The sequence below is a fragment of the Mauremys reevesii genome, linkage group 12 (assembly GCF_016161935.1).
Source record: "Mauremys reevesii isolate NIE-2019 linkage group 12, ASM1616193v1, whole genome shotgun sequence".
Lineage (NCBI taxonomy): Eukaryota > Metazoa > Chordata > Testudines > Geoemydidae > Mauremys > Mauremys reevesii.
In genome coordinates, this window is record NC_052634.1 from 34958499 (window position 1) to 34986337 (window position 27839).

At 48.0% G+C, this 27839-nt stretch overlaps 1 protein-coding gene across 1 annotated transcript; it reads right to left on the reverse strand.

The window, feature by feature from the left end:
* Positions 1-251: 251 nt before the first annotated feature.
* LOC120375394 (zinc finger protein 551-like) lies at positions 252-26877 on the reverse strand. Its single transcript, XM_039496015.1, has 2 exons — positions 26872-26877; positions 252-1102 (listed from the first exon to the last, which is right to left on the reverse strand). The coding sequence occupies exons 1-2, from the start codon at positions 26875-26877 to the stop codon at positions 281-283; spliced, it is 828 nt and encodes a 275-aa protein (XP_039351949.1). The 3' UTR covers positions 252-280.
* Between the last annotated feature and the right edge of the window lie 962 nt (positions 26878-27839).

Genomic DNA, 27839 nt, shown 5'->3' on the forward strand with positions numbered 1-27839 from the left:
ACAATCTGTATCACTGGTGACTAACAATAACTTTGCAATAGGAGGAATGGTATAAATGTGACGCTCCCTGGTTTCTGATAGGAAGGGCTCACTAGAATTACTCATGGTCAAACTGCAAAATGCAAAAATAGGCCACTCACTCATCTGGACAAGCTGAGGGATATCGGTGCTTCAAACAGCTTTTAAAAGTGGGAATCAGGAAAGTATTAAAGTAGTGATAGCCCTAGAGGTTTTTATGGTATTGATCCCCCTTGCAGATTCTCTGATGGCTCACATGGGCTCAGTGGCAAGACAAGGTTTTCCCACACTCACTGCTTCCATTGGGTCGCATACCTGTGTGGATTCTCTGATGGCAATTAAGCTGCTGGCGGTGAATGAAGTTTTTTCCACAATCACTGCATACATAGGGCCTCTCTCCTGTGTGGATTCTGAGATGGGTAAGAAGGTGTGATCTGTGATTGAAGGTTTTCCCACACTCACTGCATACATACGGCCTCTCTCCTGTGTGGATTCTCTGATGCCCAGTAAGGTTTGAGCTGCGAGTGAAGCTTTTCCCACACTCACTGCATTCATAGGGCCTCTCCCCTGTGTGGAGTCTCTTATGAAGAACAAGATTTGATCTGTAAGTGAATGTTTTCCCACACTCAGTGCATTCAAAGGGCCTCTCCCCTGTGTGGATTCTCTGATGTTGAGAAAGGGCTGAGCTGATAGAGAAGCTTTTTCCACACTCACGGCATTCATAGGGCCTCTCCCCTGTGTGGATTCTCTGATGTTGAGAAAGGGCTGAGCTGCGATTGAAGGTTTTCCCACACTCACGGCATTCATAGGGCCTCTTCCCTGTGTGGATTATCTGATGTTTAGAAAGGCTTGAGCTGCTAGTGAAGGTTTTCCCACACTCACTGCATTCATAGGGTCTCTTCTCTGTGTGGATTATCTGATGTTTAGAAAGGTCTGAGCTGGTAATAAAGCTTTTCCCACACTCACAGCATTCATAGGGCCTCTCCCCTGTGTGGATTCTCTGATGTTTAGAAAGGCTTGAGCTGCTAGTGAAGCTTTTCCCACACTCACGGCATTCATAGGGCCTCTCCCCTGTGTGGAGTCTCTTATGAACAACAAGAGGTGATCGGTAAGGGACGGTTTTTCCACACTCAGTGCATGTATTTTTCCTCTTTCCGCTCAGGATTTCCTGCTGGGTTGTGGTTTCCTTGACGCTCTTCTGAGTTCCCCGACAGGAAATAAATTTACCCACTTTCTCCTCTGGCTGGTTTCCTTGCTCTCTTTCTGGTCTGTGCTGAATCTCACAGGAGTTTCCCGGCTCATGACTCCAGGACACATTCCTTTTCGATCTTTGCGATAATTCTCTGTGTTTAGCCACTTGCTCAACATTTTCCTGCTGAGAATTCTGCTCATCTTTCTCACATACCATTGCGTCACCTGCTGTGATAAGAGACAGAAACCTCAAACAGGGATGGAAAGGGGAAGGCCAAACCAATACAAGTGCTTGAGAGAGGTCAAATAAAAACAAGAACTGAACTCCCCCAAACTCTTCCCTAAACAGGAGAGAGGAGGGGATCAATTTGGCCCTCACATCCCATCCAAATTCACAGGGGGAAGGGAGGAAGCTACTGCCTGGTGTCTGCTAGGGTCTACAGGAAGCCATGAGCTATATTTACCCTAAGGATACGACCCCTGCTAGAGACAATAATGAACTGAGAAACCTTCCAAGGGCATTGTAGGGCATCCCAGATGTTTCCTTCAGGCACTTACAGATTCTGAGTTGGTTTAATCTTTCCTCACCTGTGCAGGGAACTCTCAGGATCTCTCTTTCCTCTGAACCCTGGAGGTCTGGGACCCATGGCTCATCCCCTTGTTCCAGCTGGGAGTTTATATGAGGTTTGGAAACTGGAAACTCTGCTCAGATGAAAGAAAACAAAGGAGTTCAGTTGATTTCATATGACTGTGTCAGAAAAAACACTATTAATGTAACTTCAGTGCTTAGTGTGACCCGGTGTTCCTGAGGCAGTCCACACTGAAAATGCCAAGATCAGAGCAGGCTGAAAAAGGGAGAGCAGATGCTCCCAAAACTGGTGGTTAACACGGAAGTTAAGTGCACTGATCAGTCACCAACTCTGCTTCTGATCCCCCACACTGGTTATCGAGAAACTGAAAAAAAGACATCACACGGCCCCCTTTACTGCATTCCAGTTCTCTGACTCCCAATCAGCACCTACGTCCAGCACAGTGAGAGGTTATTTAAAAACTCTGCTCACATAAACAAAGTGTTCTTCTGACCCCAGAGTCAGCCACATTACCAGGTCTGTATAGGTTTGGATCTTACCCAGAATACTATGATGCCAGCCAATCCTTAGCATCTAAACTAAAGATTTATAAGCAAGAAAGCATCTAAACTAAAGGTTTATTATAAAAGAAGGAAAGAAAAAGGAAGTTATTAAAATGGAAAAACAGTCAGATACATTCAGAAATCTATATATCTGGTTCTTAGCAGTATTGGTGAGTTGCTGGCTTGAAAGGCTCTCTGGTACACATCCACATCATTCAGTCCTTTGTTCCACGGTTCAGTTTGTAGAGAAGTTGCTGCAGAGGTAGGAAGAGGGATTGAAGACAAAATGGAGATGATGCAGCTGCCCTTTATATTCCTTTTGCCAAGTGGCTTCTACTTCCTGTGTCCCAAACAGAAGCTTCACAGCACATGGCATGGAAAAGCCTTGGAGGTCTCAGTACACAGGCATACCCCTGCATGTCTTGCTGACTCAATAGGTGTCTCCCCTTGATCTTTTCAATGGGTTCATCGTACAGCTGATGACCCCGGATGGGCCATCGAACAGGCTGGGCAGCGCTGATGCCAATATGTCTGGGGGTGTCAGTCAGAAACACTAAACAAGGCTGGAATACAGATATACCCTACATATCTATAACTCACAATACAAAGATAGAAACAAGATTATCAAACTTTGAAAATCATAACATTTTCATTGACCCCTTACATGGCATATCTAGCACGATTCATTGCAATTTCATCATATCTGTATTTATAATAAAATAATAATAATATAAAGTGTCTCTCAATTCCATACAGTGTCACTTAATAAACCAGTGAATTCCCAGGCCCAGTTCCCCAGGTGTTTGAAGATGCCGAACACCTTGCTTGTGAAGGACTGAAATACCCACATATATGTTGGGAACACACAGACAGACACTATGCAAGTCTGTGCCCCTATGGTCACTCTTCTAGAAAATTATGATCAATTTTGTTCATTGTATGTGTCAGGGCTGAATCTCCACTGTCATTCCGAGTGCAGAAAGTGGGGGCCCTCCAGGATTCCAAAAATTATTTTGTGCAACTCTAGGCTTGTATTAAACCCCCAAAGTTACAGCTTTTCTCTGACCTTGGCTTGGTAAATGCTGCCACCACCCAAATGCAAAAAAACCCCAAATCCTTGGACCTAGGAAGGAGCACTTGAAAATTCTTCCCTCTGGGGCACCCTCAAGCCCTTTCACCTCCCCTCCGGGAAAGAGCCGAGAAAGAAAACGAAGGATATTAGCTACCAGCTAATCAAACAACATGCACAAACCTCTGTGGAAGCCAGTAAATAATTAACAAGGTTTTGAAGAGATCTTAATGAATGTTAGTTAGCATGAGTTAGGTTAACTGTGACCCTGGTGACGTGAGGAAGCAAGATAATGTAAGACAGAGTGAATTGTGTGAAAGTTATTACGACCTTGCAATGTGCAGTCTTGTTTTTCTAGTGAGATAGCAGAAAAGCTTATGTATAAACAAAATGTATTTGTTGCTTTTTACTGTCTGTATTATTGCTAGAAATCGTCTGAAATAATGGTATAAAGGCTTGATGTAATTGTTTACCAGTTGAGAGACCTGTCCAGGACCCTGTGTCCTATGGCACTCTCTCCCTCCATGGTAATTACTGGAGAAATAATAAAGTATTTAATTTTGCTGCATCCAAACAAAAAGCGAGAACTGAGTTTTTCTTCGACACCTCTTAGGACACCAAAAATCCAACCCTGTTCTTAAAAGAGGTAAATTTTATTAAAATTGAAAAGGAAAACAATAAATCTGGAACTTAGGCTTTTGCTAGATCTTAAAAGAAACAATTGTTGTAAGCACCCAAAATAGCTTTCTTGGGGGGTTCAGCTTAAAGCTTAGAAGCAAACAAAAGCATCTGGGATAGCACAGAGGAGCTCCAAAAGCCAAAATAAAAAATATAAACCTGATTGTGTTTGTCTAAACTTCCCTGTCCAAATCATTTCTTCTGGATATGGAAGATGAATTTTCAAACCTGCTTCAAGCCACACACAGCATTGCTACTCTATGTCGCCTTCTCCGGAGAACAACAGACAAAGGGAAAATTACTGTCCCATTTTAAAAAGTTCTAGCCTTTCCATTGGCTCTTTTGGTCAGGTGCCCACTCCTTTTCTTTTACCTGTGGGCTTGTTAACCCTTTACAGGTAAAGCAAGCAGAGAAGTCACACCAACAAGGATTTTACAGCAATGTGGCTGGCTGGGTGTTTATAAAAGGGAGATCCCTCCTCTCCCCTTCATTTATCACTGTATGGCTTGTGAGGTATAATTTGAAAAGACATAATCTACTGAATATCCTCCTTAAAATGTGTAGCAACATTGTATGTAAAGTTATGAGATTTTACGGTATGATATTACTGAAAAAGTTGCAACCCTAACCCCAAGTTCCTCAGAGACAGCAAGGCAAACAGCTGGTCAAATAGCCATTCTCCAGGAGGGGGAAGGTGTGAAGAAGACATTTACATTCCATCACAGGGACCACTTGAAGCTCATATCTATGAGAGCCTGTCACCATGATTCAGCTGACAACTGGATTTGTTTCTAGTACAAAGGACTGAATTATAAAGAGATGTGAGGAAAATGCATGAGACTCACTGTCTCCTCCCCCCACCCCTTCCCTCTGCACATGACAACTCCTGAAGAACTGAATGTGGGCAGCAGGGGCAGGTTAGAGGGATTCCCGGCTGAAAGGAAAACCAGCCTGTCTCAGCAGATGGTGAGAGAAACATTTGCGAACAGGGGCTGCTAACAGGGAGTTTCGCAAGGGAGTTCTCCAGGTGAAGGAGGAGCTAATACAGCATCTGTGGGGTAAGTGACTGTCTGTAATGTGTGTTTGTTTGTGTTTGGGGGTTACTTGCTGTGTGCTGAGCTTGTGTTTGTCAGTCTGTTTGTTTGTTTGGTTGTTTGAGGGATCGTGTGCTCTGGCTGGCAGTTGGAGGCAGGTTTAAAAGCTCGAAGCCTCTGGTAATTGGCTGAGCCTTAATCAGTGGGCGGGGCATTCACTCAGGCCAGGCCAGGGCTTTATAAAGCCGCGCACAAGCGACCAGGGAGCTTTGCGAACAGGGAGTTTCGCAAGGGAGTTCGGCAGGGGAGTGGGAGCCCCTCGCCAGCCCTAACCCCTTCCCCGTGGCCCCCCCCTAAAACCTAGAAACCGAACCACATTCCAAAACTACTTTCCGTAAACCACCCTTCCACTAACTAGGAGACAATGCAGGCAGAAGCCCAGCAGCAGAGTGGGGGCTATCCAGTTTATTGCGCTGAGTGTTGCATGTATGATTACCTGCCCTGTGGGCGGGTGGCGTATGTGTGCAGTCGGTGCAAGGAGCTCCTGGCCCTCAGAGACCATGTACGGACTTTGGAGGCCAGGGTGGCGGAACTGGAGGAGCTGAGAGAGGCAGAGAGGTATGTTGATGAGGCTTTCCGGGATACTGTAGAATTGTCCCACCTCCGCTCAGACAGCCCCTGTGCTTTTGAGGAGGAAGAAGGGCCCAGGGAAGTAGAGCAGTCAATGGGAGCAGAGGGAAACCTTCCCGTAGTTGGGACCCTCCTTCCAGATGGTGCTGGGGTTGCCTCTCGCACTGAGGTTACCTCTCCGGGGGAGGGAACTCCAGTTTCTAGGAAAAGGCAGGTGTTAGTAATGGGAGATTCGATTATTAGAAATGTAGATAGCTGGGTCTGTGATGACCGGGAGAACCGTATGGTGACTTGCCTGCCTGGTGCGAAGGTTGCGGATCTCTCAAGGCATCTAGATAGACTTATGTTTAGTGCTGGGGAGGAGCCGGTGGTCGTGGTACATGTAGGTACCAATGACATAGGGAAGGGTAGGAGAGATGTCCTGGAAGCCAAATTTAGGCTGCTAGGGAAGGGACTGAAATCCAGGACCTCTATGGTGGCATTTTCAGAAATGCTCCCAGTTCCACGCGCAGGGCCAGGTAGGCAGGCAGAGCTTCAGAGTCTCAATGCGTGGATGAGACGATGGTGTAGAGAGGAGGGGTTCACATTCATTAGGAACTGGGGAAACTTCTGGGATGGGAGGAGCCTATACAGGAGAGATGGGCTCCACCTAAACCAAAGTGGAACCAGACTGCTGGCGCTAAACATTAAAAAGGTTGTAGAGCAGTTTTTAAACTAGGAGATGGGGGAAAGCCGACTGCTGCAGAGGAGCGTGTGGATCGGACACAGACTTCTCTTAGGGGAGAGTCTGATGATAGAGAATCTCCAGGTTATAGTCAGGAGCAGAGGACTGAAGAGTATAATGTAAGGGCCGGATCAGATGATAAACAGTCACATAAAAAAGAATCTGGCACATCAGAAAAGGCAGGCTAAAAAACAGGGACAAGTTTTTAAAGTGCTTGTACACAAATGCCAGAAGTCTAAATAATAAGCTGGGTGAACTAGAGTGCCTTGTGATAAAGGAGGATATAGATATAATAGGCATCACAGAAACCTGGTGGACTGAGACCAATCAATGGGACACAATCATTCCGGGGTACAAAATATATCGGAAGGACAGAACAGGCCGTGCAGGGGGAGGAGTGGCACTATATGTTAAAGAAAGTGTAGATTCAAATGAAGTAAAAATCTTAAGCGAATCCACAGGTTCCATAGAGTCTCTCTGGATAGAAATTTCATGCTCTAGTAAAAATATAACAGTAGGGATCTATTATCGACCACCTGACCAGGACAGTAATAGTGATGATGAAATGCTAAGGGAAATTAGAGAGGCTATCAAAATTAAGAACCCAATAATAGTGGGGATTTCAATTATCCCCATATTGACTGGGAACATTTCACTTCAGGACAAAATGCAGAGATAAAATTTCTCGATACTTTAAATGACTGCTTCATGGAGCAGCTGGTAATGGAACCCACAAGGGAGAGGCGATTCTAGATTTAATCCTGAGTGGAGCGCAGGAGCTGGTCCAAGAGGTAACTATAGCAGGATCGCTTGGAAATAGTGACCATAATACAATAGCATTCAACATCCCTGTGGTGGGAAGAACATCTCAACTGCCCAACACTGTGGCCTTTAATTTCAAAAGGGAACTATACAAAAATGAGGGGTTAGTTAGACAAAAGTTAAAAGGTACAGTGACTAAAGTGAAATCCCTGCAAGTTGCGTGGGTCCTTTTTAAAGACACCATAATAGAGGCCCAACTTCAATGTATACCCCAAATTAAGAAAAACAGTAAAAGAACTAAAAAAGAGCCACCGTGGCTTAACAACCATGTAAAAGAAGCAGTGAGAGATAAAAAGACTTCCTTTAAAAAGTGGAAGTCAAATCCCAGTGAGGCAAATAGAAAGGAGCACAAACACTGCCAACTTAAGTGCAAGAGTGTAATAAGAAAAGCCAAAGAGCAGTTTGAAGAACGGCTAGCCATAAACTCCAAAGGTAATAACAAAATGTTTTTTAAGTACATCAGAAGCAGGAAGCCTGCTAAACAACCAGTGGGGCCCCTTGACGATGAAAATACAAAAGGAGCGCTTAAAGATGATAAAGTCATTGCGGAGAAACTAAATGGATTCTTTGCTTCAGTCTTCACGGCTGAGGATGTTAGGGAGATTCCCAGACCTGAGCTGGCTTTTGTAGGTGATAAATCTGAGGAACTGTCACAGATTGAAGTGTCACTAGAGGAGGTTTTGGAATTAATTGATAAACTCAACATTAACAAGTCACCGGGACCAGATGGCATTCACCCAAGAGTTCTGAAAGAACTCAAATGTGAAGTTATGGAACTATTAACCAAGGTTTGTAACCTGTCCTTTAAATCGGCCGTACCCAATGACTGGAAGTTAGCTAATGTAACGCCAATATTTAAAAAGGGCTCTAGGGGTGATCCTGGCAATTACAGACCGGTAAGTCTAACGTCGGTACTGGGCAAATTAGTTGAAACAATAGTAAAGAATAAAATTGTCAGACACATAGAAAAACATAAACTCTTGAGCAATAGTCAACATGGTTTCTGTAAAGGGAAATCGTGTCTTACTAATCTATTAGAGTTCTTTGAAGGGGTCAACAAACATGTGGACAAGGGGATCCGTGGACATAGTGTACTTAGATTTCCAGAAAGCCTTTGACAAGGTCCCTCACCAAAGGCTCTTACGTAAATTAAGCTGTCATGGGATAAAAGGAAAGGTCCTTTCATGGATTGAGAACTGGTTAAAGGACAGGGAACAAAGGGTAGGAATTAATGGTAAATTCTCAGAATGGAGAGGGGTAACTAGTGGTGTTCCCCAAGGGTCAGTCCTAGGACCAATCCTATTCAATTTATTCATAAATGATCTGGAGAAAGGGGTAAACAGTGAGGTGGCAAAGTTTGCAGATGACACCAAACTACTCAAGATAGTTAAGACCAAAGCAGATTGTGAAGAACTTCAAAAAGATCTCACAAAACTAAGTGATTGGGCAACAAAATGGCAAATGAAATTTAATGTGGATAAATGTAAAGTAATGCACATTGGAAAAAATAACCCCAACTATACATACATGATGGGGGCTAATTTAGCTACAACGAGTCAGGAATGTCCACGCAGATGTCCACGCAGTGTGCAGAGGCGGTCAAAAAAGCAAACAGGATGTTGGGAATCATTAAAAAGGGGATAGAGAATAAGACTGAGAATATATTATTGCCCTTATATAAATCCATGGTACGCCCACATCTCGAATACTGTGTACAGATGTGGTCTCCTCACCTCAAAAAAGATATTCTAGCACTAGAAAAGGTTCAGAAAAGAGCAACTAAAATGATTAGGGGTTTAGAGAGGGTCCCATATGAGGAAAGATTAAAGAGGCTAGGACTCTTCAGTTTGGAAAAGAGGAGACTAAGGGGGGACATGATAGAGGTATATAAAATCATGAGTGATGTTGAGAAAGTGGATAAGGAGAAGTTATTTACTTATTCCCATAATACAAGAACTAGGGGTCACCAAATGAAATTAATAGGCAGCAGGTTTAAAACAAATAAAAGGAAGTTCTTCTTCACGCAGCGCACAGTCAACTTGTGGAACTCCTTACCTGAGGAGGTTGTGAAGGCTAGGACTATAACAATGTTTAAAAGGGGACTGGATAAATTCATGGTGGCTAAGTCCATAAATGGCTATTAGCCAGGATGGGTAAGAATGGTGTCCCCATCCTCTGTTCGTCAGAGGATGGAGATGGATGGCAGGAGAGAGATCACTTGATCATTGCCTGTTAGGTTCACTCCCTCAGGGGCACCTGGCATTGGAACTGTCGGTAGACAGATACTGGGCTAGATGGACCTTTGGTCTGACCCGGTACGGCCTTTCTTATGTTCTTATGTTTTAAATCCATTTTAGCTGGTTAACTTAGATGTTAGTTTGTGTTTTATCTTGCATTTCTTTTGTAAACAATTCTGACTTTTATGCCTCATTACTTGTAGTCACTGAAAATCTTTTTTTTTCTTCAGTAGTTAACAATCTTGGTTTATTGTTTTATCTAACCAGTGTGGTTGGATTAAAGTGTGTCAGAAACTCCATTTGGAATAACAAGGCTGGTGCATGTCATTTTCCATTGATGAAATAACAGATTTCACATGAGCTCCCACTGTTCAGTAGTGTGCTGGACAGGACAAGATGCACATTTCTGGGGGATGTCTGGGAGCAGAGAATTTTCTGGGGTTCTCCTGTGGGGTACTGTAATTCGGGAGTTGCTGACTAGCAGCACTCAAAACTGTGTAGCTGGGAGCGAGTTACATGCTGGAGACTGCGTGTTACCTGCCCAGGAGTGGCTGCTCTCACAGTAGAGCAGTGTAAAAGGCACCCCAGCCTGGGGAACTGAGGGGACACAGCTGTTCAACACTCCAGATTGTACTGTGCTTAATGTCACAGACACTCAATTTCAAAGTCTCCTAAAACACATAGAAAGTAAATCCATGTCCCAGAAATCAAAGTCTCCAGAGAGAGGGCAAGTCTCCCTGGCTCTGCTTCTTGCTGACAGACAAGTCCAGAGACAGAGAGAGAGTCCCAGGGAAGCTGGAAACATAAGCATGGGGCTCAGTGGAGAAACGGGACAGGAAGGGCAGGGATATCACTGAATGCAGGATCTCAGCACTACTAGATGTCAGGATAACACATATTGCAGACCACTGGAAAACATAATCTCAAATATACATATAAAATGATGGGGTCTAAATTAGTTATTTCCATTGATTTATATAAGGGCAATAAGATATTCTCTGTATTATTGTCTATCCCTTTTTAAATAATTCCTAACATCCTGTTTGCTTTTTTGACTTCCGCTGCACACTGCTGGATGTCTTCAGAGAACTATCCACAATGACAAAAAGATCTTTTTCCTGATCAGCTGTAGCTAAATTTGCCCCCATCATATTGTATGTATAGTTGGGGTCATTTTTTCCAATGTGCATTACTTTACATTTATCCACATTACATTTCATTTGCCATTTTGTTGCCCAATCACTTAGTTTTGTGAGATCTTTTTGAAGTTCTTCACAGTCTGCTTTGGTCTTAATTATCTTGATCAGTTTAGTATCATCTGCAAACTTTGCCACCTCACTGTTTACCCCTTTCTCCAGATCATTTATGAAAAAGTTGAATAGGATTGGTCCGAGGACTGACCCTTGGGGAACACCACTAGTTACTCCTCTTCATTCTGAAAATTTACCATTTATTCCTACCCTTTGTTCCCTGTCTTTTAACTAGTTCTCAATACATGAAAAGATCTTCCCTCTTATCCCATGATAACTTAATTTATGTAAGAGCCTTTGGTGAGAGACCTTGTCAAAGGCTTTCTGGAAATCTAAGTACACTGTCCACTGGATCCCCCTTGTCCACGTTTGTTGACACCTTCAAAGAACTCTAATAGACTAGTAAGACATGATTTCTCTTTACAGAAACTATGTTGACTTTTGTCCAACAATTTTTGTTCTTCTATGTGCCTGACAATTTTATTCTTTACTATTCTTTCAACTAATTTGCCAGGATCGCCTCTAGAGCCCTTTTTAAATATTGGCGTTACATTAGCAATCTTCCAGTCATTGGGTACAGAAGCTGATTTAAAGGACAGGTTACAATCCATAGCTAATAGTTCCCCAATTTCACATTTGAGTTCCTTCAGAACTCTTGGGTAAATACCATCTGGTTCCGGTGACTTGTTATGTTAAATTTATCAATTAGTTCCAAAACCTCCTCTAGTGACACTTCAATCTGTGGCAATTTCTCAGATTTGTCACCCGCAAAAGGTTTGGGAATCTCCCTAACATCCTCAGCCATGAAGACTGAAGCAAAGAATGCATTTAGTTTCTCCGCAATGACTTTATCATCTTTAAGGGCTCCTTTTGTAACTCAATCGTCCAGGGGCCCCACTGGTTGTTTGGCAGCTTCCTGCTTTTGATGTACTTAAACATTTTGTTATTACCTTCTGAGTTTTTGGCTAGCTGTTCCTCAAACTCCTTTTTGGCTTTTCTCATTACATTTTTACACTTAATTTGGCAGTACTTATGCTCCCTTCTATATACACCTCACTAGGATTTGACTTCCACTTTTTAAAAGATGCCTTTTTATCTCTCACTGCTTCTTTTACATGGTTAAGCCAAGCCACAGTGGCTCTTTTTAGTTATTTTTCTTTTTTTTTTTAATTTGGGGTATACATTTAAGTTGGGCCTCTAATATTGTGACTTTTGACAAGCATCCATGCAGCTTTCAGGGATATCACTCTAGTTAATGTACCTTTTAATTTCTGTTTAACTAGCCCCTCATTTTTGTATAGTTCCCCTTTCTGAAATTAAATGCCAGTGTTGAGCTGTTCTTCCCACCACATGAATGTTAAATTTTGTTATATTATGATCACTATTTCTAAGCGGTCCTGTTATAGTTACCTCTTGGACAAGATCCTGCGCTCCACTCAGGACTAAATGGAGAGTTGCTTCTCCCCTTGCGGGTTCTTATACCAGCTGCTCCAAGAAGCAGTCATTTAAAGTATCGAGAAATTTTGTCTCTGCATTTTGTCCTGAGGTGACATGTATCCAGTCAATATGGGGATAATTGAAATCTCCCACTATTATAGAGTTCTTTATTTTGATAGCCTCTCTAATCTCCCTTCGCATTTCATCCTCACTATCACTGTCTTTGACAGGGGGTCGATAATAGATCCCTACTGTTATATTCTTATTAGAGCATGGAATTACTACTCATAAAGAGTCTATGGAACATGCGCTTTCATTTAAGATTTTTACTTCATTTGAGGCTACATTTTCTTTAACATACAGTGCCACTCTCCTCCCCACCCCCCGAGTATGACCTGCTCTATCCTTCCGATATATTTTGTACCCTGGAATGATTGTGTCCCATTGATTGTCCTCATTCCACCAGGTTTCTGTGATGCCTATTATGTCAATTTTCTCTTTTAACACAAGGCACTCTAATTCACCCATCTTATTTACACTTCTAGCATTTGTGTACACGCACTTTAAAAACTTGTCACTGTTTATTTGTCTGCCCTTTTCTGATGTGTTAGATTCTTTTGTGTGTGAATGCTTCTCACCTGATCTGGCCCCTACCTTATCCTCTTCCAGCCTCGCTTCCTGACTAAAACTAGAAAAATCTCTATCACTACACTCTCCTCTAAGAGAAGTCTCTGTCCGATCCACGTGCTCCTCTGCAGCCATTGGCTTTCCCCACCATCTGCAACCTTTTTAATGTTAAGTGCCAGCAGTCTGGTTCCACTTTGGTTTAGGTGGAGCCCATCCTTCCTGTATTAGCTCTCCCATCCCCAAAGTTTCCCCAGTTCCTAATAAATCTAAACCCCATCTCTGTACACCATCATCTCATCCACGCATTGAGACTCTGAAGCTCTGCCTGCCTACCTGGCCCTGCGCGTGGAACTGGGAGCATTTCTGAGAATGCCACCATAGAGGTCCTGGATTTCAGTCTCTTTCCTAGCAGATTAAATTTGTCCTCCAGGACGTCTCACCTACCCTTCCCTATGTCATTGGTATCTACATGTACCATGACCACTGGCTCCTCCCCAGCACTACACATAAATCTATCTAGATGCCTTGAGAAATCCGCAACCTACGCACCAGGCAGGCAAGTCACCATACGGTTCTCCCGGTCATCACAAACCCAGATATCCTTGTTTCTAATGATCAAATCTCCCATTACTAACAGCTGCCTTTTCTTAATGACAAGAGTTCCCTCCCCCGGTGAGGTAACCTCAGTGCAAGAGGTTACCCCAACACTATCTGGAAGGAGGGTCCCAACTATGAGAAGCTTTCCCTCTGCTCCCGTTGACTGCTCTCATTCCCTGGGCCTTCCATCCTCCTCAACAGTGCGGGGGCTGTCTGACCGGAGTTTTGACAATTCTATAGTGTCCCGGAAAGCCTCATCAACATACTTCTCTGTCTCCCTTAGCTCCTCCCAGTTCCAACACCCTGGGCTCCAAAGCCTCCACACGGTCTCTGAGGGCCAGGAGCTCCTTGCACCAAATGCACACATACATACATAACATAAGAACGGTCGTACCGGGTCAGATCCAAAGGTCCATCTAGCCCAGTATCCTGTCTACCGACAGTGGCCAATGCCAGGTGCCCCAGAGGGAGTGAACCTAACAGGCAATGATCAAGTGATCTCTATCCTGCCATCCATCTCCATCCTCTGACAAACAGAGGCTAGGGACACCATTCCTTACCCATCCTGGCTAATAGCCATTGATGGACTTAACCACCATAAATTTATCCAGTTCTCTTTTAAACGCTGTTATAGTCCTAGCCTTCACAATCTCCTCAGGTAAGGAGTTCCACACGTTGACTGTGCGCTGCGTGAAGAAGAACTTCCTTTTATTTTCTTTAAACCTGCTGCCTATTAATTTCATCTGGTGACCCCTAGGAAGCTTCTGTTGATTATGCTGCACTTACCCTCAGTTTTACTTGAGCAAACAGGAGATATTTGACAGTGTGCGATACGGCTCCTGTGCTCTGTTCCCAAAGTGTTCTGCAGCAGGGGAGGGTCTCTGGTAGTGTGTGTCTCACTGGCATATTGGGGTGATGCTGAAACAGGGCAGAGTAGAGGTGGCATTGTGGGGCTGGCGTAAACTTTCTCTCTCCATTTCCCCTTCCAAGAACCGAGGGGACAGTAACCCTTACCCAGTGAGGTCACATTCTCATAGTTCTCCTGCATGACATCCCAGTAGAGGGCTCTCTGAGTGGGGTCCAGCAGAGCCCACTCTTCACTGGTGAAATACACAGCCACCTCCTCGAAGGTCACTGGCCCCTGAAAGAGCAAGAGTCCAACACTCAATACCTGCTGCCCCATTCACAGCCCCACTATTTGTGAGGAGAGGAGCCCATCAAAGGGAAGCCCTGGGTGGATTGCAGTCAACAAAGTCCCACCCCCACCCTGCTCAGAGCATCCAGGAAACATCAGAGTGAGGGGACAAAGAGAGCCCCTTATCTCTCCCAGCAGATCCATCACATAGCTACTAGCCACAGACTGATAGAGGAGAGGGAGCCCCGAGCAGGGACCAGGGAGAGTTCCCTGGTAGGAAGCCCAACCCCCTCCTCATTGTGAGGAGCTGGATATGACGGGAGGGGAATCTCCCCTAACCCTCACTGGTGGGTGCCCCCTTCATATCTCACAGCAGCCGCTGGTTAGTCGGGTCAGGCTCCAGCACTATGAGTCTCGTCAGTTTTCCCAGCCCCATTCACGTGGGTTATTTTCTGCTCCACAAACTAGAGCATTTACACCTCTGAACCTCATGGGTCTGTTCCTAGAATCTAGACCACTTATTAAACAACTCCCAGCAGGTTTGTCACACCCTGCCCTCCCTTTCTCCACCCTGTGCATTTCCTGCCCCGCGCCAACCTCCAAACCAGACTGTGCAAACCTGCCCATCTCCGGTGTATTTGCTGTCCCTCTCCCTTCTGTAGGAACCCACCAACCCCCCCGTCAAAAAAATAATCCCTACCTGAGCTGGCTCCACTGCAGCCATTTCTCTTCCCTGTGTCATGGGAGGATGGGATGAGCTGGAGAAATACATGGACGTCATTCTGCAGCCCTGGCAGGGAGAGAAGGGCAGTTGTGGAGGTTTCAGAACAGGCTTTAGTTAATTTCACATCACTGATTCCCCCAGGCCCTTTCCCTCCAGACAGACATCCTAGACTCTGCCATGCTGGGAACATGCTTGATCTCTTTATTACAGTGTAGACCTGGTCCCTCCTGCCAGGCTAAGCCCACAGAGACATTTTTAACCTCCCTTCTGCCTCCCCTGATCCCGTAACAAAGTCTCTGAACACAAGGCTAGAAAAGAGCAGAACCCAAGGAGTCACTGTGGGGGATTCCCTCAGACACTGACCTCACGGCAGTCACACCCCAGCAGGGGAAATATGGAGTCAGGAACTGGCTTTTCCTCTGTCTGATCCTTTTCTTGTTCACTGGAAAGTGGTTCTGCCCAGGGATGCTGCAATACATGTGTCTGGGTGGGTTAGAGAGCAGGAAATCTCTCCCCCCCCCTCATTTCTCCCACTGCCCCTTTCAGTCTCTCCTTCTCCTGTCCTCTCTCCCTGCCCGTCTGGCTGGGACACTCCCATTCCTGGTTCTTTGCTCTCCCATGGCTGGATTTGCTCCTGGGAATTGCTAATGGGAGGAGAAATGACGAGGGGCTGTTTGTGCAGAGTCACTTTCTTGCCAGTCCCCAGCACTTTCTCTGAGGTCTTTCAATAACCTGGGGTCCATAGCTCAGAATTTGTAATAACAGGGCCCAGGGCTGCCCCAAGGGGCTAGTACCAGCTGCAGAAAGTCATCCCCTGGGCCAGGCAGAGAAGCAGCTTTAATTAAGGTCACTTCCCAGCACAGAGCCCCACTGGGGGAGCAGCAGCTGCTAAGCCTGGTCTCCCAGATCACAATGGAGGCTGCAGCGTCTGACCCAGGAAGCTGAACCCCAATGTCCTGAGCAGAGAGGGACAGAGCGTTTGAGCAGCTTCCCTCCTTTAGCTCTCTGGGGAGGGCAGCTAATGAGAGCCCCTCCTCACAGGGAACATAAGAAAGGCCGTACCAGGTCAGACCAAAGGTCCATCTAGCCCAGTATCTGTCTACCGACAGTGGCCAATGCCAGGTGCCCCTGAGGGAGTGAATCTAACAGGCAATGATCAAGTGATCTCTCTCCTGCCATCCATCTCCATCCTCTGACGAACAGAGGCTAGGGACACCATTCTTACCCATCCTGGCTAATAGCCATTTATGGACTTAGTCACCATGAATTTATCCAGTCCCCTTTTAAACATTGTTATAGTCCTAGCCTTCACAACCTCCTCAGGTAAGGAGTTCCACAAGTTGACTGTGCGCTGCGTGAAGAAGAACTTCCTTTTATTTGTTTTAAACCTGCTGCCTATTAATTTCATTTGGTGACCCCTAGTTCTTGTATTATGGGAATAAGTAAATAACTTTTCCTTATCCACTTTCTCAACATCACTCATGATTTTATATACCTCTATCATGTCCCCCCTTAGTCTTCTCTTTTCCAAACTGAAGAGTCCTAGCCTCTTTAATCTTTCCTCATATGGGACCTTCTCTAAACCCCTAATCATTTTAGTTGCTCTTTTCTGAACCTTTTCTAGTGCTAGAATATCTTTTTTGAGGTGAGGAGACCACATCTGTACACAGTATTCGAGGTGTGGGCGTACCATGGATTTATACAAGGGCAATAATATATTCTCAGTCTTATTCTCTATCCCCTTTTTAATGATTCCTAACATCCTGTTTGCTTTTTTGACCGCCTCTGCACACTGCGTGGACATCTTCAGAGAACTATCCACGATAACTCCAAGATCTTTTTCCTGACTCGTTGTAGCTAAATTAGCCCCCATCATGTTGTATGTATAGTTGGGGTTATTTTTTCCAATGTGCATTACTTTACATTTATCCACATTAAATTTCATTTGCCATTTTGTTGCCCAATCACTTAGTTTTGTGAGATCTTTTTGAAGTTCTTCACAGTCTGCTTTGGTCTTAACTATCTTGAGTAGTTTAGTATCATCGGCAAACTTTGCCACCTCACTGTTTACCCCTTTCTCCAGATCATTTATGAATAAATTGAATAGGATTGGTCCCAGGACTGACCCTTGGGGAACACCACTAGTTACCCCTCTCCATCCTGAGAATTTACCATTAATTCCTACCCTTTGTAGGAATTAATGGTAGAATTGCTGATCTCATTTGCCCCACTGTCCATCCGGAGTCACTCCTTGTCTTTCCATGCAGTGACTCTGGATTAACAATGGTCGCAATGAAACCAGATTTCAGAAGGAATGAGTCCAGAACGCTGTGGAAGAGACCATTGTGTGGCATTTCTAGCCCCCTTCCCACCTCCCTCACCCCCCAGATCTAGGACAAGGTCTGGGGGGGGGGGGGGGGCAAAGTCTGTGATTTCAGCTGACAGTGTTTGGTAAGTGGATAGAAAGTTATCAGGGTGAGGGGGCCTGGCTGGGGGCTGCCTGGCCGCGCTTGGAGCCAGGATTGTGGCACAAACTGATCCGGGAGCAGGATCAGGGTTAGCAGCAGCCCCCAGACACCCCCCAGTACCCAGAGCCCAGACCCCACAGCCGGGGCCCCAGACACCCCCACGGCCCCAGCCAGGGACCTGCCAGATCTTCCCTGGCCCCCAGTCCCCAGAGTCCCTGGCCAGGGCCCCAGACACCCCCCAGTGCCCAGAGCCCACAGCCGGGGCCCCAGACACCCCCACAGCCCCAGCCAGGGTCCTGCCAGATCTTCCCTGGCCCCCAGTCCCCAGAGTCCCTGGCCAGGGGTCCAGACACCCCCAGAGCCCCCCCAGCCCCAGGGAGAGCTGGACACCGGCGAAGGGGAGAGAAAATGGGGCACAATCGGGGGGACAGGGAACTTCTCAGGGGGGGGCGGGGGTCACCCTGGGGGCTGCTCGTGGCTCTAGGGAGAAAGGGGGCGGGGGTCCCCACGGGGGGGCAGCGGTAAATCCGGGGGGGTCTCAGCCCCCTTTCTCTCCTGCTCCCCGGGGTCACTGGCCTGCCCCGGCCATGTCCGGGCTGCACCGACACTTCCCCCCCCCGCCCCTTTCCCAGCCCCCCCGGGACCCGCCCCCGGGCTCGCGCCGGCACCTGGAGGCTGCAGCTCCGCAGCGGGGGCGGGGCCGGGCCGGGCACGGGGGGGTTAATGAAGGTCTCTCCCGCCGCGATCTGCGCATGCCCAGAGCCCCAGCGGCACAAACCTTCTCCGGCCCGGGAGAGGCTCCAACGGCCCCGCACGAGCCAGGCAGAACCGCAGCGCTCCGCGCGCGTTCGCGCTCCGGCTCCGCCTCCCTCGCTGACGTCACTTCCGCTCCAGGGAGAGTCCGGAACTACATCTCCCAGCCTGCCCCGGGCCGCGTCCGCCCTCCCCAGCCCGGGTGAGGGAGGGGTCAGCAGCTGGAACTGCGCATGCTCCGTGCGAGCCCCGCTGGGGGCGGGAGAACAAAGCTGCTGCTGCCGCCTCCGCGCGAGCCGCGCCCGGGCTGAGCAGCTGCTGCTTCCGGGTCTGTGCAGGGGGCCCGGCATTAACCCTCGGCCCGGCCCCGCGCCCCTGGTGAGTGGGGGGGGTGGAGCCTGGGGCCCGGCGGGGCGGGGCGGGGCGGTGACGCAATGTGCTGCTCCCGGGCACTGCGCATGCTCAGTAACAGCTGCTGAAGCCGCTGCCCTTCCCCCCGCCCGTATCAGCCGGAACGTTCCGCCGGGCGCTGGCTCCAGGGGGGGGGGGGGGGAATTGTTGGGGGGGGTTCTGGCAGCTGGAGGCAGGGTGGGGGAGGGGCTAAAGGGCACAATCCGGGCTGTGGGGGGAGTTGAGCTGTGGGGGGGGAGGCGGGGTCCTTGGGGCGGGAGATTTGAACTGTTTTGGGCAGCCAGGAAATTCCCCGGGGGGGGGGGGGGTAAGTTCACTGACTCCTGCCCTGTTTGTGCCACGTCCTCCCCCGTACAAAGTCTGTCAAGTTTTCCCCCTTTTCTCTCGTTATCACACGGGGCTCTAAAATCCAGGGAGATCCCCCCCCCCATGATCAGCTCTCTGATCTCCCCCCATATTGCCCTGGTCTCCCCACACTTCTCAAGTGTCAGTCTAAAATCTCTCCCAGGGGGCAGTTTTTCCCACCCGTTTTACCTGCTGCGATTTGTCCTTGTCTCGGTGGGAAATTGTTGCCCTGGGTCAGTCCCCAGCACGTGGCTGCCCCTGGCGTGGGGGTGGGGTGAGATTCCCGTTCTCTGCCAGGGCGGGGACGGAAGGGGCACGTGTCCCCCATGGGGACTGCCCAGACCCCGGTTTCCCAATCCCACTTCCTGTCCCCAAACTACCGACACCGTTTCCCCCAGCCCTCAGTTGCCAGTCACCTGCTCGTCCCCCACTGCTGCCCCCTTCCTTTGTCCAGGGAGCCTTCCAGCTCCCCCCCCCCCTCTTAAATCAGCTCCTCAAAGGGCTCCCTGCTGCCCATGTGAATGGTGGCAGTGGGGGAACCATCACTTTGTGTTTATGTATTGGATAGTCTCATAAAATCCAGTCAAACAATCCCCCTTTCCCCTTTAGTTATTTAATAGCAACATAAAATCCCCCTCAGATCTTGGTATTTTGCTCTCATGTTATCAGTTGCTTAGCTTGTGACTCGTTTTCTCTGCAAATCTCAAAGACTGATATAAAATACCCTAAACATTTGCCCCACTTCTCTTTAGTTGTCTAATTCTAAGTGAATATGCCCTGAGATTTTTTTTTCTTGTCTCTCTAATGATAAAATACAAAGAGAATCTCAGATTTACACTTTTTCTCAGATTCTTGAACATGGATACAAAATGTTTTCAAATGTTGCCCATTTCCGCTCTATTCATTTATCAGATATTGATGTGAAACACACTCCGATTTTACCTCATACCAACAACTCATATAAAATCCCTCTGATTTTCCACTTTCCTCTCTATAATTGGCAAAAATGGGTCCAAAATCGCTCAGATTTCCACCCTTTCTCTTTCATTTCTGAACATTGATCTCAAAGCTCAGGATTTCCCTCTTTCTACGTCATTATCAAATATCCATTAAAAATCCTGTCGGGTTCGGGCTATTCCCCATGTCTCTAAATCCCAGCAACTTCTCCTTCCTTGGAGGGAACCTGTTGCCCTGAGTCGTTCTCCATCCTGGAGGTCACAGGGGGTTAAATTGCCCAGTGATCATCTTTCCCCTCTCCTTGGAGAATCATTTCTCTCTCCTTTCTCTCTGTTAAAATGTTTGCTGATGAGAGAGACCAGACACACGTTTAATACCCATCAAAGCCAGAGGCCTCCCCATGTTTGAGGGATCAGTGGTTCCCAGCTGGTAACGGGAGAATTGGCTGGACCCTTTTCTTTTCTCCAGCTGGCACGGGATGAGGAGGTCACTCTGAGTGCAGCATGGGTCCAGCAGTATCCCAAACCCCATGACAAATGGTCTCTGGGAGGGGCTGCTTCCCACATTGCTAAGATGTAGCCACCTCTGGGGTGGATCCATGGTGACCATTATTTGCTAGTGACAGGGCATGGACATGTCTTACCTCTCTGCTGAAGGGCAGGCGGGGGTCCTAGGCAGGCAGTGAGTTCCCAATTGGGGTCCCTGGCTGGTGGAGGCTCTTGGTGGGGGGAACCCTTTGGGATTCCTAGCCTGGCAGTGAAGATCTGGGGGGGGGGGTCTCTGGCTGGTGGGGCTCTGAGGGGTATCTGGGGTCTCTGGCCAGGGATTCTGGGGGTTGAGTCCCAGGGAATATATGGTGGGACCCTGGCTGGGGGGTCTGGACTCTGGGTACTGGGGATGTTTGGAGGCCCCTGGATGGAGGCTCTGGGGGCTGCTCCTTCTATCTCATCAGCTTGTGCCAGAATCCTGGCTCCAAGCACTTCTTGGCATTCCCCAGCCAGGCCCAGTCACCGTGATAACTTTCTATCCACTTATCAAACACTGTGAGGTGAAATGACAGATTTTGCTTTTCTCCCCTCTTGAAAACTGCGGCAACTTCTGGTTTCATAGGGAAAATTCCTGCCCTGATTGTTTGTCCTAGATCTGGGGGCTGAGGGAGGTGGGAAGGGGTTGAGCATTGCCACACTATGGCACTATCTTCCACAGCGTTCTGGACTCCTCCTTTCTGAAATCTGGTTTCATTGAGACCAATGTTAATCCAGAGTCACTGCATGGAAAGACAAGGAGTGACTCCAGATGCACAGTGGGGCAAATGAGATTCTCCCTGTGAGGAGGGGCTCTCGTTAGCTGCTCTCCCCAGAGAGCTAAAGGAGGGAAGCTGCTCAAACGCTCTGTCCCTCCCTGCTCAGGACATTGGGGTTCAGCTTCCTGGGTCAGACGCTGCAGCCTCCATTGTGATCTGGGAGACCAGGCTTAGCAGCTGCTGCTCCCCAAGTGGGGCCTCTCTGCTGGGAAGTGACCTTAATTAAAACTTCTTTTCTGCCCTGCCAAAGTGATGACTTTCTCCAGCTGGTACTAGCAGACCTGGGCTTTGTTAATACAAATTCTGAGCCACAGACTCCAGGTAACAGACAGACCTCAGAGAAAGTGCTGGGGACTGGCAAGAAAGTGCACAAACAGCCCCTCGTCATTTCTCCTCCCATTAGCAATTCCCAGGAGCAAATCCAGCCATGGGAGAGCAAAGCCCCCAGGAATGGGACTGTCCCAGCCAGAGGGGCAGGGAGAGAGGACAGGGGAAGGAGAGACTGAAAGGGGCAGTGGGAGAAATGAGTGGGGGGAGAGATTTCCAGCTCTCTAGTCCACCCAGACACATGTATTGCAGCATCCCTGGGCAGAACCACTTTCCAGTGAACAAGAAAAGGATCAGACAGAGGAAAAGCTGGTTCTTGACTCCATATTCCCCCTGCTGGGGTGTGGCTGCCGTGGGGTCAGTGTCTGAGGGAATCCCCCACAGTGACTCCTTTGGTTCTGCTCTTTTCTAGCCTTGTGTTCAGAGACAAAGGGCAGGTCTACACTACCATCGGATTGGCAGGTAGCGCTCTCCCATCAACTCCAGTACCCCACTGCCTCAAGGGGCGAATGCGGAGTCGATGGGTTAGCAGCAGCAGTCGGATGCTGCAGTAAGTCGATCTAAGTAAGCTGACTTCACCTATGCTATTCTCATAGCTGAAGTTACGTATCTTAGATCAACCTCCACATCCAGTGTAGACCAGGGTTTTGTTATTGGATGGGGGGACAGAGAAGGGAGGTTAAAAATCTCTCTCTGGGCTTAGCCTGGCAGGAGGGGCCAGGTCTACACTATAATAAAGAGACTGAGCATTTTCTCAGCATGGCAGAATCTAGGATGTCTGTCTGCAGGGAAAGGGCCTGGGGGAATCGTGATGTGAAACTAACTAAAACCTGTTCTGAAACCTCCACAGCTGCCCTTCTCACCCTCCCAGGCTGCAGAATGACGTCCATGTTTTGCTCCAGCTCATCCCATCCTCCCATGGGACATAGGAGAGAAATGGCTGCAGTGGAGCCAGCTCAGGTAGGGATTATCGGGAGGTTGCTGATAGGTTCCTGCAGGAGGGAGAGGAACAGCAAATACACCGGAGATGGGAAGGTTTGCACAGTCTGGTTTGGAGGTTGGAGCGGGGCAGGAAATGCACAGGGTGGGAAAGGGAGAAGGACAGATTGTGGCAAACCTGCTGGGAGTTGTTTAATAAATGGCCTAGACTCTAGGAGCAGACCCATGAGATTAGGAGGTTGAAATGCCCTCAGTTCTGGAACAGAAAATAACCCACCTACATGGGGCTAGGAAAACTGACCAGACTCCTGGTGCTGGAGCCTGACCCGACTAACCAGCGGCTGCTGTGAGATATGAAGGGGGCACCCACCAGTCAGGTTTAGGGGAGCTGCCCCGCCCTTCATATCCAGCTCCTCACAATGAGGAGGTTATTGGGCTTCCTACCATGGAGCTCTACCTGGACCCTGCTAGAGGCTCCATCTCCTGTATCAGTCTGTGGCTAGTAGGAGTGTGATGGATCTGCTGGGAGAGACAAGGGGCTCTTGCTTCATCCCCTCACCCTGGTGTTTCCAGGATTCTCTGAGCGGGCTGGGGTGGGACTCTGTTGACTGCAATCCACCAGAGCTTCCATTTGATTGAAAGTGTGAGTGGTGCAGCAGGTACTGAGTGCTGGACTCTTGCTCTTTCAGGGGTCAGTGACCTTCGAGGAGGTGGCTGTGTATTTCACCAGGGAAGAGGGGGCTCTGCTGGACCCCACTCAGAGAGCCCTCTACAGAGACGTCATGCAGGAGAACTATGAGAATGTGACCTCACTGGGTAAGGATTCCTGTCCCCTTGGTTCTTGGAAGGGGAAATGAAGAGAGATGGTTCATGCCACCCCCCTATGCCACCTCTGCTCTGTCCTGTCTCTGCATCACCCCAATATGCCAGTGACACACACACTGCCACAGACCCTCCCCTGCTGCAGAACACTTTGGGAACAGCGCACAGGAGCCGTATCGCACAGTGTCAAATATCTCCTGTTTGCTCAAGTAAAACTGGGGCTTAGGTCCAGCGTAACGTAAGAACATAAGAATGTCCGTACTGGGTCAGAGCAAAGGTCCATCTAGCCCAGTATCCTGTCCACTGGCAGTGGCCAGCTCCAGGTGCCCCGGAGTGAGTGACCCCAACAGGCAATCACCAAGCGATCTCTCTCCTGCCATCCATCACCCCCCTCTGACAGACAGAGGCTAAGGACACCATTCCTTACCCGTCCTGGCTAATAGCTATTAATGGAATTAACCTCCATGAATTTATCCAGTTCTCTTTTAAACCCTGTTATAGTCCTAGCCTTCACAACCTCCTCAGGCAAGGAGTTCCACAGGTTGACTGTGTGTTGTGTGAAGAAATACTTCCTTTTGTTTGTTCTAAACCTGCTGCCCATTAATTTCATTGGGTGATTCCTAGTCCTTGTGTTATGAGGAGTAAATAACACTTATTCACTTTCTCCACGCCAGTCATGACTTATAGACCTCTCTCATATCCCCCCTTTGTCTCTTTTCCAAGCTGAAAAGTCCCAGTCTTTTTAATCTCACCTCATACAGAAGTTTGTTCCATATCCCTAATCATGGTTTTGTCCTTTTCTGAACCTTTTCCAATTCCAATATATCTTCTTTGAGATGGGGAGACCACAGCTGCATGCAGTATTCAAGATGTGGGCGTACCATGGGTTCATAGAGAAGTGATATGATATTTTCTGTCTTATTATCTATCCCTTTCTTAATGATTCCCAACTTTTTGTTTGCTTTTTGACAGCCACTGCACGTTGAGTGGATGTGTTCAGAGAACTATCCACAGTGACTCCGAAATCTCTCTTGAGTGGAAACAGATAATTTAGACCCCATCATTTTATATGTATAGTTGAGATTGTTTTCCAATGGGCTGCACTATGTGCTATCCTGACATCTAGTACTGCTGAGATCCTGCATTCAGTGATATCCCTGCCCTTCCTGTTCCCTTTCTCCACTGAACCCCACCAGCCCATGGTTACTGTTCCCAGCTTCCCCAGGACTCTCTCCTAGTCTCTGGACCTCTCCGTCAGCAAGAAGCAGAGCCAGGGACACTTGCCCTCTCTCTGGAGACTTTGATTTCTGGGACATGGATTTACTTTCTCTGTGTTTTAGGAGCCTCTTTGAAATTGAGTGTCTGTGACATTAGCCACAGTGCAATCTGGAGTGTTGAACAGCTGTGTCGCCTCAGTTCCCCAGGCTGGGGTGCCTTTTACACTGTTTTACTGTGAGAGCAGCCGCTCCTGGGCAGTTAACACACAGTCTCCAGCATGTAACTCGCTCCCAGCTACACAGTATTGAGTGCTGCTAGTCAGTGACTCACGAATTACAGTACCCACAGGGGAACCTCAGAAAATTCTCTGTTCCCAGACTTCCCCCAGAAATGCGCATCTTGTCCTGTCCAGCACACTGCTGAACAATGGGAGCTCATATGAATGAGAGCTCTTGCATCCGACGAAATGGGTATTCACCCACGAAAGCTCATGCTGCAAAACGTCTGTTAGTCTATAAGGTGCCACAGGATTCTTTGCTGCTTTTACAGATCCAGACTAACACAGCTACCCCTCTGATACATATGAAATCTGTTATTTCATCAATGGAAAATGACATGCACCAGCCTTGTTATTCCAAATGGAGTTTCCAACACACTTGAATCCAACCACACTGGTTAGATAAACAATAAAACAAAATTGTTAACTGCCGGAAAAAAAATCTTTTCAGTGACTACCGGTAATGAGGCATAAAAGTCAGAATTGTTTACAAAAGAAATGCAAGATAAAACACAAACTAACGTCTAAGTTAACCAGCTAAAATCGATTCAAAGCAAATGTTTCTCACCACGTGCTGAGACAGGCTGGTTTTCCTTTCAGCCAGGACTCCCCCTAACCTGCCCCTGCTGCCCAAGTTCAGTTCTTCAGGATTTGTCATGGGCAGAGGGAAAGGGGAGAGAGAGATTTTCCTCACCTCTTTTTATAATTCAGCCCTTTCTATTAGAAACAACTTGAGTTCTCAGCTGAGTCATGGTGCCAGGCTGTCTTCTCGTAGATATGAGTTTCAAGTGTCCCTGTGATGGAATGTAAATGTCTTCTTCACACCTTCCCCTGCCAGCGAATGGCTGTTTGACCAGCGGTTTGCCTTGCTGTCTCTGAGGAACTGGTCTGTGGGTGTTCCCCAGAACTGTAACTTTTTGTAATATCATACAGTAACATCTCATCACTTTACATACAGTGTTGTTACACATTTTAACAGGAGGATACTATTCAGTAGATTATGCAATTTCCAGTGATACTTCACAAACCATTCTGTGTACAGAATTGATCATAATTTTCCAGAAGAGTGAACATAGGATTACAGACACACACAGGGCCTGTCTGTGTGTGTTCCCAGCAGACATGTGGGTATTTCAATCCCTCCTAAGCTAAGTGTTCTGCGTCTTCAAGGACCTGGGCTGCTGGTTCTGGGAATTCACTGGTTTACTAAGTGTGACACTGTCTGGAATTGTGAGACACTTTATATTGTTATTACTTTATTATTAATACCAATCTGATAAAATTGCAATGAATTGTGCTAGATATGCTCTGTTAGGTGTCAGGGAAAATGTTATAATTTTCCATCTATGATCATTTTGTTTCTGTTTGTATCACCTTTGTAGTGTGAGAGATAGATACATAGGGCATATCTGTATTCCAGACTGTGGACTGTGTTTCTGGATGACACCCCCAGATCTATTGGCATCAGCACTGCCTAGCCTGTTTGATGGCCCATCCAGGGTCATCAGCTGTACAATGAATCCATGGAAAGGATCAAGGGGATACACCTATTGAGTCAGCAAGACATGCAGGGGTATGCCTGTGTACTGAGACCTCCAAGGCTTTTCCATGCCCTGTGCTGTGAAGCTTGTGTTTGGGACACAGGAAGTACAGGCCACATGGGAAAAGGAATATAAAGGGCAGCTGCATCATCTGCATTTTGTCTTCAATTCCCCTTCCTACCTCTGGAGCAACTTCTCTACAAACCGACATAGGCCCCGACTCTGTGGGTGCTCTGCACCCACTGGGGTGCTCAGCTGTTGGGAACTGCCAATCCGCTATTTAGCATGCTCAGCAGCCCTCAGCAGCTCTTTGGCTGGCTGTGGCCAATCAGCTGTTTGGCGCCAACACCCGCCTATCAGCTGTTTTCCCTGCAGCTGCTGTAGCTCCCAGCTCCACTGCAGGCATGTGTGAGTCCTTTTAATTTTCAGGGCTTGGCAGCTTCTGGGCTAGGGGTGGGGAGCCTCGCGGCAGAGGGCTGGGGGGAGACGGCTGGGCAGCTTCTCGGCTTGCCCCAGGGGGCTGATGGAGGCAGTACGGGCTGGGGGGGAGTTTCTCAAGGACTGAGCCAGCCATTCTCAGCCCACCCTGGTGTCTCCCCCAGGACCTGTGCTCCCCCTCCAGCCAGGAGAAACCAGCGGTGGCCCCCCTTAGTGCTGGGCAGGGGGACAAACTAAAAGACATTGCTCCTTTAAGAAAAGTTTGCCCTGGTGTCTGATGAGTGAACTGGGCCTGAGGCCAGCTGCTCGCCCCCTCCCCGTGCTCCAGCCAGCTGGGTGCACCCAGCCATGGCCAAAGGGGAGAGGGGCTTCACTGCAGCCCTAGCCCCAGTGCAGATGAGCAGCCCCCCTTCCCAGACCGGACCCTGCCTGTGCCCAGACTCCTCCCATGTGGCCTCTGGGAGCTCCCAGCCCCTACGGCTCTGACCCAGGTCCCAGGGCTCTGCATCCATTGCCCCATGTGGGGGGGGGACAAGAGGGGCCAACACACCACCAGTGCTTGTAGCCGCATCCTCCCCGTGGGCTCTTCTCCATGGCCGGCTCTCATGCCTGGGAAAGTAACGCTTGCCCCCCTCAAAGCCGTCTCCCCCTCCCCTGCCCAGAGCAAGCTTGGCTGAGGGGCTTTTCCTCCCCAAGAGGAAGTTTATCCCTTCCCGCACCGACCAGCATCTGCAT